Here is an 18,227-nt window from a genome sequence, read left to right as displayed (position 1 = left end):
TGTTTGAGGAAAGTGCTATACTAGTATCTATGGGGTGGAGATTTTTTTCTTTTTTTTTTTATCCGCAGTACTAGGAATCTCTCTGAGAAACAGTGCTATAGTTTTTGATGTTAGTTTGCTTGTAATAGAGGGGTTCTTGAAGTACTTCAACAGCTGGGTTTGAGCAGGTAGTAACAAGCTGTGCCTCATAGGCACAGATCTTTGCAGATCCAAAGGAACCACCAAATTGTTTCCCCTCTGTTATGTTGTCATTAGTCTTCTGATTGGTCCTTCTAGTTGCTCTTAGAAGCAATGGTTTGGTCACAGATAGCCTTGCCTACCATGACCCTAAATATTTTTTAGGTTTTGCTGTCATTGTGTATGTGTGTGTGTGTGTGTGTATGCTTTAATAAATTGCTAGTTATTGCTTAAAACTTTTTAAATGACTTCTCTTTTGCTTTAACATCTGCTCCTCCTTTTGTCTACAAATTCTAGTCTTCAACCTGTACTAGTAATCTGATGATAAATATTACTACAATGACTTTTCTCTGATTCTTAATTGAGACCTGTTAATGAGATAGTAAAAAATATCACTATTTCCATAATTGCCAAATCCTACAAAATTGTGAGGATAAAGGACATTTTACTTAAGACAGTTACCATAATGGATATTCCCTGATATGGTACAAGCAAGCATTAATATTTCTTAAACTGAGTTTGATGAGCTTGACAATAGATAAAAGAGACAGAAATATAAAAGGTACATTTCTGGAAGCTATCATAAATCAGAAATAAAGTTTTGAAATCATAATTTCATTCTATATAGAAATTGTGCATATTTATTTATCTTATATGCTATGAATTGTTATAAATGTGTTACATATGTATTATGTTGTATGGAGTTAGAACAGTCTGTGAAAGACCTAGCTATTGTGTAATTTATGGTTTATTTCTCATAAATAAAGATATATGTAAGTTGATTTCACTTTATCTACCTTAAGCTATAAAGGTGGTCTCAAACTTGAAGTTTCTCTATCTTTGTTTTTGGCAGAAGCAAATATAAATCCTTTTTGGAAGAAAATACTTCCATCCCCGGCTTCTAAAGAATTCTGAAAATTTTCAACATCAATGAACAGAACACAGTTTAAAAAAACAACCTGGCACATAGAGGAAAATGGCACAGTGAACAAAACCCATCAGAAATATCCTACTTCAGAAGCAGACACTTCAGATGGTATTGTTATAGATGCAGGTTATAAGACTCTTGGCTACTTTTGAAGAAAATATAGAAGAAATAGCGCTTGCGGGGCTCAAGTCAGTTAAGTGTCCAGCTCTTGATTTTGGCTCAAGTCATGATCTCAGGGTTGTGAGACTGAGCCCTGTAACAGGCTCTGTGCTGGGTTTGGAGCCTGCTTAAGATTCTCTCTCTCCATCTGCCTCCCCACCCCCCAAATAAAGAAATTTAAAAAAATTTAAAAATTAAAAAAAAAAATCTTAGTAGTTGGGGAGGGTATGTGTTGTAATGAGTACTTGATATTATATAAGACTGATGAATCACAATCCTGTATCCCTGAAACAAATAATGCATCATATGGTAATTAGTTGAATTTAAATGAAAAAAATAAAAATTCAATTATTAAAAAAAAAGAAAATATAGACAAAATAATAGTGAACTGGAGGAAGGGTAATTTCCTGTGATCTTTCTTTTTGTGATACATGTTAGATGATGCTTTCTGAACTACTTTCCTGCTTACTAATCCTGTTTTTCACTGTGTGTCTTATGATGTGAATCCTTGGCACTGAATTTTGTTCATTTGTTTATTCCCATAAATTTTATTTGGTTCTTTAAAGACTTTCTAGGTCACTTTTTATAGTTTAATGTTTTCCCATTAATATCCATTTTTCCTTTAATGCATACTATTTGAAGAGATAACAGTTTTCTAGAACTGAGGAAAGATACCAATCCTCAGATTTAAGTAGCTCCTAAACTCTTAAGCAGAAAAAAAAAAAAAAAAAGAAATACATATCAGCAAATGACAGAATAACATTGCAGAATACGAAAGTAAAAATAAAAAGATTTTAAAGGTATTGGAAAAAAAGACATTTCCTTCAAAAATGTAACAGACAGCTGAATTCTCAGTAGCAATGATTAAAAGCATAAGGTAGTGTAACCATATCTTCACTGTGCTGAAGGAAGATAATTGCAAAACTGCAATTATGTACCAAGAAGAAATATCTTTCAAGATTGAGAACAAAATAAAGACATGTATAAAGTAACAAATACTGAGAGGATCTGCCATCAGGAAAATTGTGAAAGAAATACTTCAGGCAGAAGGAAATACATTCCAGTTGATTCCAGATAAAAGGTGCAAAGGAAAATGTGTTAAAATGAATGAAGTCATAAATAGTTGGGTAAATCTAAATGAACTTATAAAACAACAATGACTTAAGGAATTTAAAAATTAGAATAAAAGTAATATTAAAGAAGAAGAAAGTCTGTAAAGCTATAACCTAAATAGCCATACTTGGGAAAAAACACAAAACAAAATAGAAATTAAACATAGGCTACTGAAGGAAAAAAAAAATAAAGATAAGACCAGAAATCAGTAAAATAAAAAAATAAACCAATAAAAGAGGAGACTGACAAAGCAAGAAATAGATTCTTTAAAAAGGAGTATTATTTCTGGTGAGCCTCATTAAGATAAAAAGGAAAGGAGGAATGGAAGAAGGACCATAAACAGAGCTACAGACACTGAAGAAATAACAAAAAACTATTATAAATCACTTTCTATCAATATATTTGAAAATGTATATAAAGTGAAAAAGTCCAAGAAGAAAAATAATTTATCAAAACTGGCTTAAGAAAAATTAGAAAATAAATAATTTTATAACCCATTAAGAGATTGATACAGAAAATTAATAAAATTATACAGATCTTTCTAGGCCCAGAGAGCTTCACCAATGAATTCTATTAAACCTCCAAGGAAAAACTAACTCTGATCTTATACCTCTTTATTGCTCTTCTTTTTTTTTTTTTTTAAAGATTTTATGTATTTATTTGACAGAGAGAGATCACAAGTAGGCAGAGAGAGAGGGAAGCAGGCTCCCTGCTGAGCAGAGAGCCCGATGCGGGCCTCGATCCCAGGACCCTGAGACCATGATCTGAGCCGAAGGCAGCGGTCTAACCCACTGAGCCACCCAGGCGCCCTCTTTATTGCTCTTCTTAAATTTATTTATTTATTTGAATTTGTCACAGCTTAAAGATCTTTTTGTCATTCATGTTCTGGAGTTTTAAAATGCTGTGAATAAGTATGAGCCTCCTTTTATAATTCTGGAAGCTTGATATTAGTATCTTTGATTTGAAGATTTATGTATATCTTTTTTAATCCCACTGAGAATACTAATTAGGTGTTTGTTTCTAATATATTTTTCTCTTCCTCTCCCTTTTTTTTCCCCTTCGTGTTGATCTTATACTTTCTGTTTATCTTGTATTGTAGGGTGGTGAATGAGTGGTGAATCATGGCTGTTCACTGATAGTTAAGAATGACTGATTGGGGGGGTTCCTGTGGCTCAATTGGTTGTGTCCAACTTGATCTCAGCTCACATCATGATCTCAGGTGCTCCATGCTCAGCTCAGCCTGGAGTCTGCTTGAGATTCTTTCCCTTTGCCCCTTCTCTGTTCAGACACATTTGCTCGCTCTCTCTCTCTCAAATAAGTAAATACTTAAAAAAAAAAAAAAGTAGGATTAGATAGGTTGAATGGAGGCAGAATTTGTTGATTGGAGTTTGCTTAGAGTAAAATGGACAGGGAGGAGCTTCTGGTTGGGTTGAAGATACCTAAATGCCAGGATAGGAAAACTTTACTCTGGGTCACTAATATCCATATCCTAGTGCCCTTAGTCCTCTGGCATATGGGTTCATTGTGGAAAATTTGGAAAATAAAAGTACCAAGAGGAAAAAAAAATCACTTGTGAGCCTATCAGGCAGAGATCAGACTATTTTTAAAAGATATGTCATGTATAATAGAAAGTTAGGACAACACTGCCCATTTTATTTTATTACTTGCAATATGTAGTCATTACTGTATTTTTCCCCATGCTGTAAAATTTCTTCTACATTATCATTGTTAATGACTATATAATATTCAATTACATAAATATATTTTCTTTAGCCATTTTCTGTGGAGATTGTGTATATGTCTATTTTTTCTTGTAAGTGGTGCTACATGTAAACATTTGTAATAAATATTTGTACATAAATTTTTATCTTAGGATAAGCTGCAAGACGTGTAATTTTTGAGCAAAAGAATATTAATATCTTAAGGTGTTCTTATACTCACAGTGCTTGGATCAGTTAAATGCTGTACTTTGTTAAGTGTGCAGACATGGATCTGTGGTGCTCTAATATACAGATTGTTGTTTACCTGGATCCCTTTTTCATTAACATGGATTGGAGAGCTGCTGTATAGATATAATTAAAAATACCAGTACCACCATCCCATGAAAAACAACATTTTGCTTTCTTTCTCACTCTAGTGTATCTTTTGGGTAGATTTTTTTAAACCATTGCATGGTCTTCAACGGCTGTTGAAAATAGATTGCTGCAGAAAAAATAAGGGGGAGGGGAAATGTTAATATACTAGTTTATGGCATTTCTTTTTACCAGCGTCTTAAAAAGAATACCCTGTAGTTTGCTTAAACATTGGTTATATTGTTCCTGAATCTTCAATGGGCTCAAGTGCTCTTAGTGAGTTGGCTGTTCCTGGTAGGGACCATCATTTATTGAACACCTTTGTGTCACAGTCACCAATCTGGGCACTTTCTGTACTTTATGCCCAAAGCTTGTGCCAATTTTGAGAGGTAGGTATTATCACCTGTTTAGTGGTTTTTGAAAATAAAATTAAATGGCGATATGAAATGCTTCCAAGTCACACCATTTGTGGTTGTCTAGAAGTCACTGGAACACGAGCTTCATGAGAACACTGAAATCATTTTGTTCACTGGTGTAGTCCTAGCATTAGATCAATCTTCACATGTAGTAGTCTCTCAAGAAATATTTGTTGAATGCTGACAAAAATGAATTAAGAGAGGTGGGATTTGAACCATAGCCATTTTGAACCTAAAACTCTTTCTGCCAGGCAGAAATCAGTTTCTTCAGAGTTTTACTGTGAGGTTTGCCCCAGAGAGATGGACTTGGTCAGTGTTTGGTGTCTTCTTCCTCATTTTCATTTGTGCACTCATATAAATTGCTTTATGTAAAATGTCACTGTCATTTGAGAGAATCCTCAGTTAAGTCAAACATAACTAATAATACTGAGTGTGTAAAAGGCTAAGCAGAAGTTAGAACTATTTTTTTCAAAAGTTCCAAAATGCACTCTAGCAGTTGTTCTGAAGGATACTTTGAACTCTGTAATAGTTAAAAGTTCCTCAAGGATATGACATTTTCTCTGGTATCCCTTCAGATGCCCTGTGGAAGTTTCTGAGGATCTAATACTCAGTAGGAAAAAAAAATTTTGCCTGAAGACTCAGTCTTGTATAAAACTGGGTTCTCACAAAGTTTTCCTCAGAGAGCTTGCAGCTATGCTTAAAAGTCAGAAGACTGATAAGCAATGTGATAGGTCAGCTAATCACCTTCACCTTGGATGAGCATTTACAGTCTATCTGTCATATGTGAATACAAGATCTATCAAATACCAGTATACCGTATCCTAAAAAAAAATGTTTTTCATTTATATTTATTGTAGGCATCATTTATATAGAATAGATATCAAGGCACTTAGATTGACCCTGTCAAGTCAGATGAAGAAAAGGGACAGGTTTATGGTTTTCTCTCAAATTTTGTTTAATGAAGTCACAGTTTGCTCATTTTCAGCTCAGCAATTATTGGTCGAATGCCTACTGTGTGCTGGGCACCATACTACACACAGAGAGTACAGAAATGAGTTAATTACCCCTCCCTGGAGCTCACAGTCTAGTCAGAGACAGACCCATCTCATGGAACATGGTGAAGGCTGTAGTGCTTGGGAGTGAGGAGGATAGAGAGGACAGAGCATCTCCTGAAAAAGGAGAGGTGGGTGAGTCCAGGCTCTTACTTCACACTTGGACTCATACCAGAGCCTTACACAACATTGCCAAAGGATTTTTCTAGAATTATAAATCCAGTCATATCACTTCCATGTTTAAATGCCCCAGCAGTTCCCCACTGACTGCCCCCCAGACTGTGGCCCCCTTCTAGCCACTCCCATGTTCCCCACTGCCCCCACTGCTTTACAGCCTGCTTGCCCAAGTTCAAATCCTGCCCCTGCGACTTGTCAGCTCTCTGCCGCTCAGTTTCCTTAAACTGGGTGAATGTCAATAATCTGCCTCAATGTTACTGTTAAGATGAAATGATTTGATCTAAAACCCTGAGAACAGTGCCTCCTGCATGGTACTGGAGAAGTGATGCTTATTACGCCATTCCTTCTGTCTCCTAGGCTGGTGGTAGTTTCTGGACCCCTCTGGCTTTGCACAAGGTGCCAATTGCACCCATTGTTGCTACCATGTGATTTAATTCTTAGGCCACTTCTCACCATTTCCTGTCTTTATCATCAATAAACTGGAGTTCTCAGCCTGATTAGATGGTAAACTCTGAGATTAGGAATTTCACCACAAATAATTTTTTGTTTTATTTTTGTGCTTCCCCACAGAACCTAAATACAGTGCATATTGCGGACACTCAAATACCTGTTTATTGACTGAGGGGGAAATCCCTTTCTCTCCAAGTCTCTTCTTGTGAAGTGTTTTCTGTTTTTTATTTTTTGTCTTTTAAATCAATATTCTTTCCTTTTCTTCTCTCCACTGTGCTATTAGCATGTTAACATTTTTTTCATATTTCTGCTATAGCTCTTGTCCCATTCCATTGTAATCATTCATTTTCATGTTCCACCCTCCTTCTCCTGCTTCATTTATATTGCTTTCATTTGTCTCTCTGGCCTTTAGTAAAGGGACTGCATACAAGTAGACACTCATATATGAATGAATGCTCAATAAAGAATAATATCTGTTATATTAATGCCACTGTATTTGAGGGAATCTGAGAAAAATAAAATTGAGTGCTTTCTTTGAATCTATTTCTTTTGGTTAACTAAATGTCCAAGAAAGGCCTAATGATTTAAGTACCCCAACTAAACAAGCAGGAAACTCTCAAATAAATATCCTTCTAATGTAGAGGCAAAACATTCCAATAATTTACCTGTGTGTCTTGTAGCTCCATGTGTTCTAAGATAAAATGTTCTGTCTCTAATTTTTAAGAGAATATCAAAATATGAAAACTACCTAAATTGTTATAGAGGTAAAAATGAGTAGTGAATTTTGACATTGCTTTAAAAAAATTATTTATTTGAGAGAGAGAGCACACACACAAATGAAGAGTAGGGGAGGGACAAAGGGAGAAGCCGACTTCCTGTTCAGCAGGGATTCTCATTCTGGGTCTCTGTCCTAGAACCCTGAGATCATGACCTAAGCCAAAGGCAGATCCTTAACTACCTGAAGTCACAGTTGGCTGATATTCAGCTCAACAATTATTTGTCCAGCTGAGCCACCTGGGCGTCCCTGACATTGCTTTCTTAAACCACTTTGAGAAGAAATTAAAATTGAATTAGATTTCACCACTCTGAAATTTCCTATTAAAAACTCTTCTGATTGGGTATTGTATAACACAGTAGTAGGTGATCTAAGTTTCATCTTTTACGGATGTGATTGTAGATGGGAATTGATTGTCCCTATTGTCATATTTTTTGTTTCATTTCCATGCTTTTCATTATCTTATAAAAGATAAATTCAGGGGTGTCTGGGTGGCTCTGCACGTTAAGTATCGCCTTCGGCTCAGGTCATGATCTCATGGTCCTGGAATCAAGCCCTGTGGTAGGCTCCTGACTCAGCAGGGAGCCTGCTTCTCCCTCTCCTCCCCACTGGTGCTCTCTCTGACTCTCTCAGATAAATAAATAAGTAAATAAAATCCTTTTAAAAAGAAAAATCTAAGTAACATCTTTTAGCAATGAAGAGGTAATGAAAAAAAAAAAATCATGCCCCATCAGCTTAACGGGAAGGTGGAGATTGCATATATCATGTGTGTTTTAAACCCATGCTTACTATTTACTTACTTATTTTGATTTGTATTTTGCAGGGCTTAACTCCCAACCTTGACATCCAAAGTCAGATGCTTAACTGACTGAGCCACCCAGGCGCCCCAATTGAGAATTTTGTGTATTTCATTTTTCTCTTTTTATTCACCTTTTATTGGTTTTCAGTAAAGTTTTGTAGTTTTCATCATCTAGGCTTTTAAGTTATTGGATTTATTTTTGATATATTTGGCTGCTAGAAGCAGTATTTTTTACAAGGTATTTCTGTTGGATGTTAACTGTGTGACACATAGTGACTGTTGAAAGTTGATTTTTCCCTCACATTCTGACTTGATCACCCACTTAGTTGTTGTTGTTCTTCTTCTCCTCCTTTTTTTTTTAAGTTGCCTCTTTGCCCATCAGGGACCTTGAACTCACTGACCCAAGATCAGGAGGTGTGCACTAGCCAGGTGCTCCTCCCTAATGCTTGGGATTTAAATGCTTGCTTCCACCAGATCGTCCTGTAGCTTTCCTCAAGATGAGTCGTCACTGTAACGGAACCATTCACGCTTTCTGTTTTATGTTTAGTAAGAACTGTACAGTTGTTGGTAGTATATCTTCATGACTAAATTTCTTACAGCAGTGAGGGAATGTGTATTTTAAACAAATACATTTCAGAATATAAATAAAGTTCTCCTGTGATTTTTTTATTTGTTGGTATAAATTTAACTCTGATTATTAGCATAAGTAGTAGAACTTTTGGGTCTTCTTACTTCCAACAAGCATTTTATGCCAATTTCAGGTTTCTCCTTTTAGTTTCATCTCCATTCCAAGCTGTCCCACTTCTGAGAACCCAGACTCTAAAATTCCTTTTAGGCTCATAACTTCCATTCTTCCTCATTCCTTGCTCCCTTCCTCTTTCCCACTCCCACACTTGCCTGGTCCCCTGTCTTCTCCCAGTTCTCACATTTATGTCCCCATGGTCTCAACCCTGTTCAGCCTCTGCAGCCATAATTTGATTCTTGTCAGCTTTTCTGCTTAGTTTCCCCTGCCTTCCTTTCTCCCCACTCCATGTTATCTTTTTGTCCCATTCCTCCACTCCCAGGTTGGAAATTACAGGCTACCTGGACCATTTATAATTCATGATTTCAGGTTCAGCTGGGCTCCCAGAGCATGAAGGTCTTTGCAGTCTTCTCTTGTTGACTCAGTCTTCTTTGCACCATGGATTTGCAACCATTCTTCACTTGGGATGTCTTATGCCCCTCGTTATAGGGCCCCAGCTAGACTTCTTCACTCCCAGGAGATATTCTTACTTGCCCAAGAAAATTGAGGATGTCCATCAGCAGTGGCTTCTAACTTCCTCTGGCTGTATCTCAGTTTTGTTGTTTGTTTGTATCTTCCTCTCAGCCTTCTTCTGACGTTGCCTATCTTTGAGGCTAACCTCCTGAGATGGTGTAGATTAAACGGACTTTCTAAGCCAGTTTCTTAAAATGAGCTTATTTCTTGATTTTTGTTTGTGTGTGTTTGTTGTGAAGACAGTTTTGAAATAAGCATCCTTGGACAATTCTCTTGTCCCTTGTGACAGTACAGATGACCCTAGATTGACATGATCCTGTGGCATGCTCACTTTCAGTTACCACAGTTTAATTCATGAACACCAGTCCCCCAACAACATGGTTCAAGTTTCAGTTACCAAGATTTATTGACTGTAAGGAGTTGCATTGAGTACAGTTTTCGCTGCTAGCTTTTTCAGTCCACAAATCACCATGTAAATAACAGATGCATATGGCGGCCAGTGACCAACATGGCTTCTTCTAAAGTCTGTCAGTGATTGTTACTATGCATCCGTTGGTCATTCACAGACAGCAAAGCAAGTGGTTGTGTTGCTTCCTTGTCCGTGGGTGGTAAATGTACATGACATTTTATACAGATGGATGGTTGAAAGAGAAAATTAGCTGATGAAAGTAAAAATTCAGAAACGGAAAGAAAAGTGATAATGCCAGAAGTGAAATTCAGTTCACATGTAAATGGGGTTCTGGAAGAAAAAGCCAACCATGGGAATGTTAACACTGCCTCTGTTCCACAGACTGTAGCTAGCTATGCAGCGAGAGGAGCTTAGTGGTGGTGAGTTTATGGATATAGAGAGGACTGTGGTCATGATGGAGAGGATGAGGATGTCCTAGAGCAAGGGACACTGGCATAAGAATTCATATTAAAGGGGGTCCCTGGGTGGCTCAGTGGGTTAAGCCTCTGCCTTTGGCTCAGGTCATGATCCCAGGGTCCTGGGATCTAGCCCCACATTAGGATCTCTGCTTGGCGGGGAGCCTGTTTCTCCCTCTCTGCCTACCTTTCTGCCTCTCTGCCTACTTGTGATCTCTCTCTCTCTCTCTCTCTCTGTCAAGTAAATAAATAAATAAATAAATAAAATCTTAGAAAAAAAAAAAAAGAATTCATATTACAGGAACTCATGGAGATACTTCACATTATTAAAAGTCCAAAGGTTGAAATATGGAAAATTAAGCGTGGAAAGGAATGCGGTGGTTTGCCAAGGCCTGGAAAAGATACTTACTCTGTATTGTAAGCTGTATGATGAGAAGATAAAGCACTGTTCAAACATTCTTCATAAGTTTATTATCATGAAAACTTTAATTCTCCATGTTTTAAATTATAGTATACTAAATACAATGAGTTTTACAATTTTTTCATTTCCCTATATGTTCATCACCGACAGAAAGAGTTTTTAGTGTTTTTGATAGAGACTTAAAAATTACCTTTCATATGTTTGTGCCTGCTTATACCACCATCGAAGGTTTAGGGGAATCTGTTAGTGCTCTGCTAGTACCTTGTTCTGTTTGCCAATGTTTACTTGTTTGTCCAACCTCTTCCTCTGATGACTCCCTATTTCAGTGGATATACATACACTTAGGTTTTTGATTTCCTAGGGGAAAGACTTCACCTAGACCCTGTTGTGTTTGAGGCCCACTTTATATCCTTTTTTTTTTTTTTTAAAGATTTTATTTGTCAGAAAGAGAGAGAGAGCAAGCACAGATATGGGAGAGGCAGGCAGAGGGAGAAGCAGCATCCCTGCTGAGCAAGGAGTCTGATATGGGACTCTATCCCAGGACCCTGGGATCATGACCTGAGCCAAAGGCAGGCACTTAACTGACCAAGCCACCCAGGTGCCTGAGACCCACTATATTCTTGCTCCCTCTTCCTTCACCCTCATTTTCTTCTGAAATAAGTCAGACCTGCCAATTCAGTTTACTTATTATTTCCTTTCTCTTTAGCTCTTGCAGTCACTTGACATTAGGCACCTCAAGGACAAAGGTCATGTCTGTTTTATTACTGAGTATCCAGTACTTAACCTGGCAACTGCCATATACAGTTAAACTTGGTGTCCCATTTGGGGGAGCGAGTTCATAAAAGCCTGCACCCACCATCCACCTTGTCCCATTTACCCATTCCTCTGGTCTCTGTTATCTCTTTAGCTTGGCTTTGGGGAAACACCACTCCACCTGTCACTACATTCATTCCCCTTTGCATATTCTTTGTTCTCGCCAAAGTAGGCTGCTCACTGTTCATTTGTTGCCTTCCATTTCTTCCTTCAGAACGGTCCTGATGCTGTCCTTACTCCTACAAGTGTTCTCTATCAGATCATCTATCATCTCATACCATCATCTCCCCCTTTCAGAGTCCTGGCTAAAGCTTTTCTCCCTGAAGCCTTCTCTGACCTCATTCTCTCCAACCACTGCAACCTTTCTCCTTCTTTAAACAACTGTGGAATGGGAGCTGCTCCTAGTACCTGCCAAATATGAGCCATTTATGCTTTCATATTTATGTTTTCCCGAACAGATAGAAGCTCCCTGAGGCATTTCTTCCTCTTTCCTGTGCATAATTCAGGCTTTACACATAGTTGGTACTGAATGCGTGGTTTGTTGGATTTTCCTGCTAAGTGAGATTCCAGAGATCTGTCAAGGAAACTGCATGCTGCTAAAAATATAGAGGGTTGTTCTATGGATTATTATTATTATTATTATTATTATTATTATTCTTGCTCCTTTTCTAATTCTCAAGTAAAAATTCTTTCTGGTATATCTGTCTATCTTAAAATGCCAAAGGCCCCAAGAGTGGAGAATGAGAAAGAGGCAAAATGTTAGAGCTGAAAAGATTTTTAGAGATCCATGTAGTCTAGCCCTTTACTTGTATAGGGGAGTAATCTGATGTCTAGAGCATGTTCGTGATCTCCCCCAAGTTACACAACCAGTGTGTGGTAACGTTTGGGCCCACAGTGCAGGTGCCTAGTCCTGTCTAGTAGTGCCTGTTCCCACAAGCTGCTGTGGGGCATGGGGCATGTTAGGATATTGTTTAGGTTTGTGTAGTTAAATTATGTAAAAGAGGCATCTACTAGTCTCATATTGCCTTTTGTGGATTAACAAATAAGAAAGAATGAAGAAAAAATGAAGAATTAAGAAAGAATTAAGAAAATGAACCTCTAAATAGATTGTTTTCCTCTCTCCTTCCCTTAATTATTTCCAAATTCTGACTGGATTCATTTGCATTCACTGGGAAGTTTCTGGAAGCATTCATCTTCGATGGCATAGATTCGTTTGCTAACACTTAAGTAAACTTTTTCTTGAAGTATAACATACATAAAGAAAAATGCACAAAGCCTAGGTGTGGAGTTTGAATTTTCACAAAGCACATCAAGAAACAGCAGCACCAGCAACTTCAGAAACATTTGATGAAATAAAAGAGTTTGAAGCCATATAATTTTTTTTTCTCTCTGCAGGTATTGTCAGTCTGTGTGTTAACAACAATCCTTGGTTGTATATTTGGGTTGAAACCAAGCTGTGCCAAAGAAGGTAATTACTACAGTAATTCACATGTACACACACTTGTGTGTATGTGTGTTGCTATTTAGACTTCTTCAGAATATGATTGAGAAAAGCATTATATCCTAATCTGTGGGTGGTCCGTAGTTATGGCAGACCTGATGCTGGTTTGAGCCTTCTTGAAGCTCTTTCATTGAATCGGCCATATAAAATTTTACCTATTTGCAGAACTGCATCCTAAAACAACAAAGACGGGCTTGGACCAAAAAAGTCAATCAAACAAAGAGAAAACCCCAAAACAACAACAAAAAAATTCAAACAAACAAGCAAATAATGGCCTAAAGATTCTGGTGCTGGGCCCGTGGAGCCTTCTCCCTGCCTCTCCAGGGACTCCTAGGACACTCTTTCCCCAGGGAGTTAGTCTCTGAAGCAGTCCTGGCAGGGTTACTAGGTAACCATTCAGTGTCACTGGGCAACCCGAAACTTACTGTTACGTGTCCTCACTGCTTTTAAAATCGTGGGATTTGGTGGTCAGGAGATAGGATTACTGCTTTTTTTCTGTTGGATTTGTATTATCTTACAAGTGGATTTTAGTAATCTAATGAAAACCTAGCTTTTTCCAAGTATGTAGTAAACAGTTACAACATAAAATTACTGTTTTTAATAAAAAATCTTCCTTCCATGTATCCGTTTTAACAGAAACTTGCTAGTACCAACTATAGCCCAGCATCTTGTGGGCTGCTGGGACACAGTATGCACAGTATACACAGTATACTGGTCTTTGTCCTTAGGAAGCTGGGAGTCTAGTGTGAGACCAGGCTATTAACCAAATGCCCTAGTTCCGATGGAAGGAAGTGACGGGGGTGGGGGAGGGTGGGGAAAGAACAAGGTTTTATAAAAACTTAAAAAAAGGAAATCATACCTTGACTTGGGGAGTTCATGCATTAGGCTGTGCCTAAAGGCTAAATGGGTGTTTTAGGTGATGGGGAGGGTCACTCCAGCAGAAAGCTCACATAGGGACATTACATTACTTCTTTTATAAACCAAGACTGGGGATGGGGTATGTCCGGCATTCTTTCTCTTTCTGAAATATTCAGAGAATCGTTTTTAAAATCTTAACCTCACATACAAAATTTTAGAGAACGTTATTGCTGTCTAAGCCAATCTTTTCTGAGCATAAAACATTCAGCGCAAGTCCTCCTTCTGACTTTTCTTTACCGTGCCGTAAGGATTTAAGTCTTATAAGCCCCAGTCGGGTTTGTAATCAGTTTTAAAAGTTCTATTTCTCTATGACAAGAGATAAAATCAAAACTCTGTGCCTTTTCTTTGTGCCACTTTCTGTGTGTATTTCTGAAAAGATTCTTGGGTGCCTTTATTTCACCATCCGTGTTCTGTCAGGTAGGATTTGAATCTATCTATCTTAAGTCTGTCAGTTGATTGCTTTGTGATTCTGTGATCTGAAAGCTCTAATGCAGTATTCACTATTTTTAGTTAAAAGTTGCAAAGGTCGTTGCTTTGAGAGAACATTTGGGAATTGCCGCTGTGATGTCGCTTGCGTTGACCTTGGAAACTGCTGTCTGGATTACCAGGAGACATGTATAGAACCAGGTAAATAAAAATATGCAGGGAAAAAGAAGGGGCCGTGGACATTAATAAAAGATCAGATATAAGTTCTGCATCTTTTAGGTATGGGATTTATCTAACTCACTTGAGATTTTTAAAATTTTGGCTTTTGTATTTCCTTAGAGAAAAAAAATTACAAGTTTTGCCTTATTCAACCCTTTATGGCTAGCCAAACCATGCCCCGTTTTAACGTATGCTGAAAGCCAGTATAATCTAATTTGCACTTAAACTAACGTCAAAAGTCTGCTTGAAATATATGAATATTTTCAATGTGGGCTCATTAAAACAAGAGTTCCTAGACATCTACTTCTTTTTATTGAAGTGTAGAGTTGACACAGAATGTTACATTAGTTTCAGTGTACTTAAGTTCTGCTTATACTTCAAAATAAAATAATCAGAATATGGAAATGTTCTCAGTTTGATTTGGATTTCTCTACGTATGACTTGCATATTTAATATTTAAATGAGAACGGACTAGGTTCAGATTAAATTTTGAGAACCCTGAAGGTGGTTGGCGGAAAAAGCCTGAATTATATGATAATAATGTTTGTCCGTGTTTTAAAATGATGAAATTCTGTTCTTTTTAGCAACATAATAGCAATTGTTTCTTGCATGTTTTCTGTCTGTTAGTTCAGCTCGACCACTGCAGTGGCAGGCTCTGCGAGGAACTATGAATTATGAAAGTGTTCATGGTGTCTTGTGGATCCTGCTCCAGAAGAGAGCAAGTCTGGGTCCATGTCAGATGTGTTGAATTGGGACCGTAACGTGTATTTTGTTGTTTGTTTCTAGAACGTATATGGACTTGTAGCAAATTCAGATGTGGTGAAAAAAGGTTGTCCAGAAGCCTTTGCTCCTGTTCCGATGACTGCAGGGACAAGGGCGACTGCTGTATCAACTATAGCGCCGTGTGCCGAGGTCAGCTCTCTACATATCCATCTTGTTCCACGGCAGCTCGCCATCCTCCTCGGTGGTGGTGGGGTTTTGCAGAGGGGTCATTTTTACACTATGAGTCTTACCTAGGGATCAACTATGTTGGCTGAGAAAATACTTAAAAAAACATTTTACCAAGGGAAGATTCAAACACATCTGAGTAAAGAAAGTACGCAGTGAATTTTGTACCCATCCGTCGGGTAAAGAATTACTACTGTCTATGCTCAGCAAATCATGTTCTAGCCATAGTCACTCCCTCTCCTGCTACCGCCCCCTTCATGTTATTTTGACATCAGCTCCATATTTCATGCTGCCTTGTGGAAAGATGTCTTTTGCTGTCCTGGCTGACTTCGGTGTCCCAGGTGCCCTCATAGTGAATGAAGACAGTGTCTGCCACGTGTTAAAAGAATAGATGTGAAATTACAGCCCAGGGTCATAGGATATTATGTAAACTGATGATATGCTGATGTTTTGTCCCAGAGTTCTTTGCAATTGATATGAGAGGAACTATGATATCGAGGATTTAGTACTAGAAGATGTTGTTGGGTGGATAAAAGGAGGCTTGTAGGGGCACCTGGGTTGCTGGCTCAGTGGGTTAAGCCTCTGCCTTCGGCTCAGGTCATGATCTCAAGGTCCTGGAATCGAGCCCCACATTGGGCTCTCTGCTCAGCAAGGAGCCTGTGATCTCTCTCTGTCAAATAAATAAATAAAATCTTAAAAAAAAAAAAGGAGGCTTGTAAATTTTGCCTGAAAATATTAACAACTAAAGAGTGAAAAAGATGCCTCTCGGTTCTCGCGAATACAGTAATGTGTTTTAGTCTTACAATTACACATTTTTTTTCTTTCTGATATAAACTAACTCTTACTATGAAAGAGTGTAACTTCCTGTATTTGTTGTATTTTCCTAGAATCATGCCCCATATTATCTATATATCTGTTGACATTTTCGTTTTGGACCCTTTCATAATGTCTCCCAGCATCACAATCATTGGTACTCTTCAGTGTGTTCAACTTGTCTTATTTCTTGAAAATATTTTAGGAGAGAAAAGTTGGGTAGAAGAAACATGTGACAACATTAATGAGCCAGAGTGTCCAGCAGGGTAAGATGATGTTCTGAAATACTATTTTTCTGAGGTACTATTTCTTTTTCTCTTTCCAAATTGAAAAGATAAAAATAATAACCAATCCTTGGTTCATTAAATGGTATTTTTAGTCAGGCTTTGTGTTGGGCACCAGTGGTGTAGTTAATTATGGAATGTCTTCCTCTTCCAGAAGCTAACAGAAAAAAGAGAGATTATTGACTATCTAGTCTGTAGTGTTCATGAGCAGGGGGTGGAAATCTTTTGTCTTTCTCCTCAGGAAGGAAGACCCTTTACTTCCATTTGTAGCTTTGAGAGTTAAATCTGTAGCAAATCACTTTACAGTTTTCTTTTAATTTTTTTTTATATTTTGGTTCACTTATAAATTAGAGGGATAAGCAATGTATCTGTGAGAGAATGTTGCATAATTTTTATAATTCATTTTGGTTCTTTTTGCCCTTAAAGTATTTTTCACAGTACCTTATGTATGCTAGGCCATCAGAAAAATTTGTGTGCAATTCATGGGAGGGGGGATTTTATGAAGATGTTACATACATTTACTTCTGCTCCAATTGAGATCTCTTAACTCATATAATTTGAATTATTCATCTTCAGAAATACATTTTTATCTTTTTAAAGTCATCATTTTTTTCCAAACTATTAAAATATTTAAAGCTGTGCTTTAGCTTATTTTTTTGTTGTATATAATTTATTTTTGCTTTATAGGATGTGTATTCTTTTTTTTTGGATGAGAGAGTACTTTTTTGTTTAAAACAATAGTAGTAGCTGCAGCAAAAACTAAACCCAAACCAAAAATCACAGTAGAAGAGACTTTTTTCAAAGGGACCTCTCTTGTATGTTGTGCTGTCCTTTAAGTCCAAGATTTATTGGAAAATTTAGATTTAGTGAATTTTGAATCTTTCTTTTCCTTCTACATACTGATGATGATTTTTCAGTTGTAATATTGATCCTTTTAGTGGAAATGTAACTGTTCCTTTCTTTACAATGAGATCGTAATTAGGAACCTGTGTTATGATACTAGAAGTATTTACCTTGTAAATTTTATAATTTACAAAATTTACACTGGCACAATGAGTAGTTTATGTTTTATGTTGAATGAATACAAATGATTTTATACAGTGATGGACCATTGAGACCCTATGCATCTGATTCTGGAATCTTCTAACTGAGCTATGGTGCAAACATGAGTTAGTGGAAATTACATACCAATTTTTTTTTTCTTTTTCCTTTTGTGTTTGTGTGAGAGAGTAAGCTGAGGAGGAGGTAGAATTGAAAAAAGGCAAGGCAAAGTTAGGCATTTACTGTCAAATTTTAAATTACTCCGTAAACTTTAAGTGGGAAGTTCTTTTATGGTGAGCCTGTGATCCATAACTCTCCTCGTCCACCAGGTATTATTATAAGTTCAGAAGTTCTGAACCATGCCTGTTCTGGTTTGGCTGTATAACAGCTGCCCATAGTTGTTCTCCTTGACTGAGCGCGTCACTGTAAATGTTTCTCCTCCTTTGGATTTCCACACCACGTGCATTTTGTGTGTGTGTGTGTTTGTGTTTGCATGTGTGCATGCGCACATACCCTCATTGTTTATTCCTAGCTTTGGGTCATTTCCTTGTTGTTTATTTATTAAAAAGTAATGAATACATTTCAAACGTCTCTACTAAATAGTAC

The 18,227-nt window shown here is 37.3% G+C and overlaps 1 protein-coding gene across 2 annotated transcripts in view; it reads left to right on the top strand.

Annotated features, from left to right (window-relative positions):
* ENPP1 (ectonucleotide pyrophosphatase/phosphodiesterase 1) overlaps positions 1-18,227 on the top strand; it is a 73,505-nt gene that overhangs the window by 22,043 nt on the left and 33,235 nt on the right. For both annotated transcript variants that reach the window (XM_059177531.1, XM_059177530.1), the window contains exons 2-5: positions 12,867-12,939; positions 14,401-14,517; positions 15,322-15,447; positions 16,502-16,562. In XM_059177531.1, the coding sequence (XP_059033514.1) occupies positions 12,867-12,939; positions 14,401-14,517; positions 15,322-15,447; positions 16,502-16,562 (377 nt within the window). The remainder of the gene's footprint in view (positions 1-12,866; positions 12,940-14,400; positions 14,518-15,321; positions 15,448-16,501; positions 16,563-18,227) is intronic.

Source organism: Mustela lutreola, chromosome 6 (assembly GCF_030435805.1).
Source record: "Mustela lutreola isolate mMusLut2 chromosome 6, mMusLut2.pri, whole genome shotgun sequence".
In the NCBI taxonomy this organism is placed as follows: Eukaryota; Metazoa; Chordata; class Mammalia; order Carnivora; family Mustelidae; genus Mustela; species Mustela lutreola.
The sequence above is the reverse complement of the archived record's forward strand: the minus strand, read 5'-3'. Positions and strand labels throughout refer to the sequence as shown.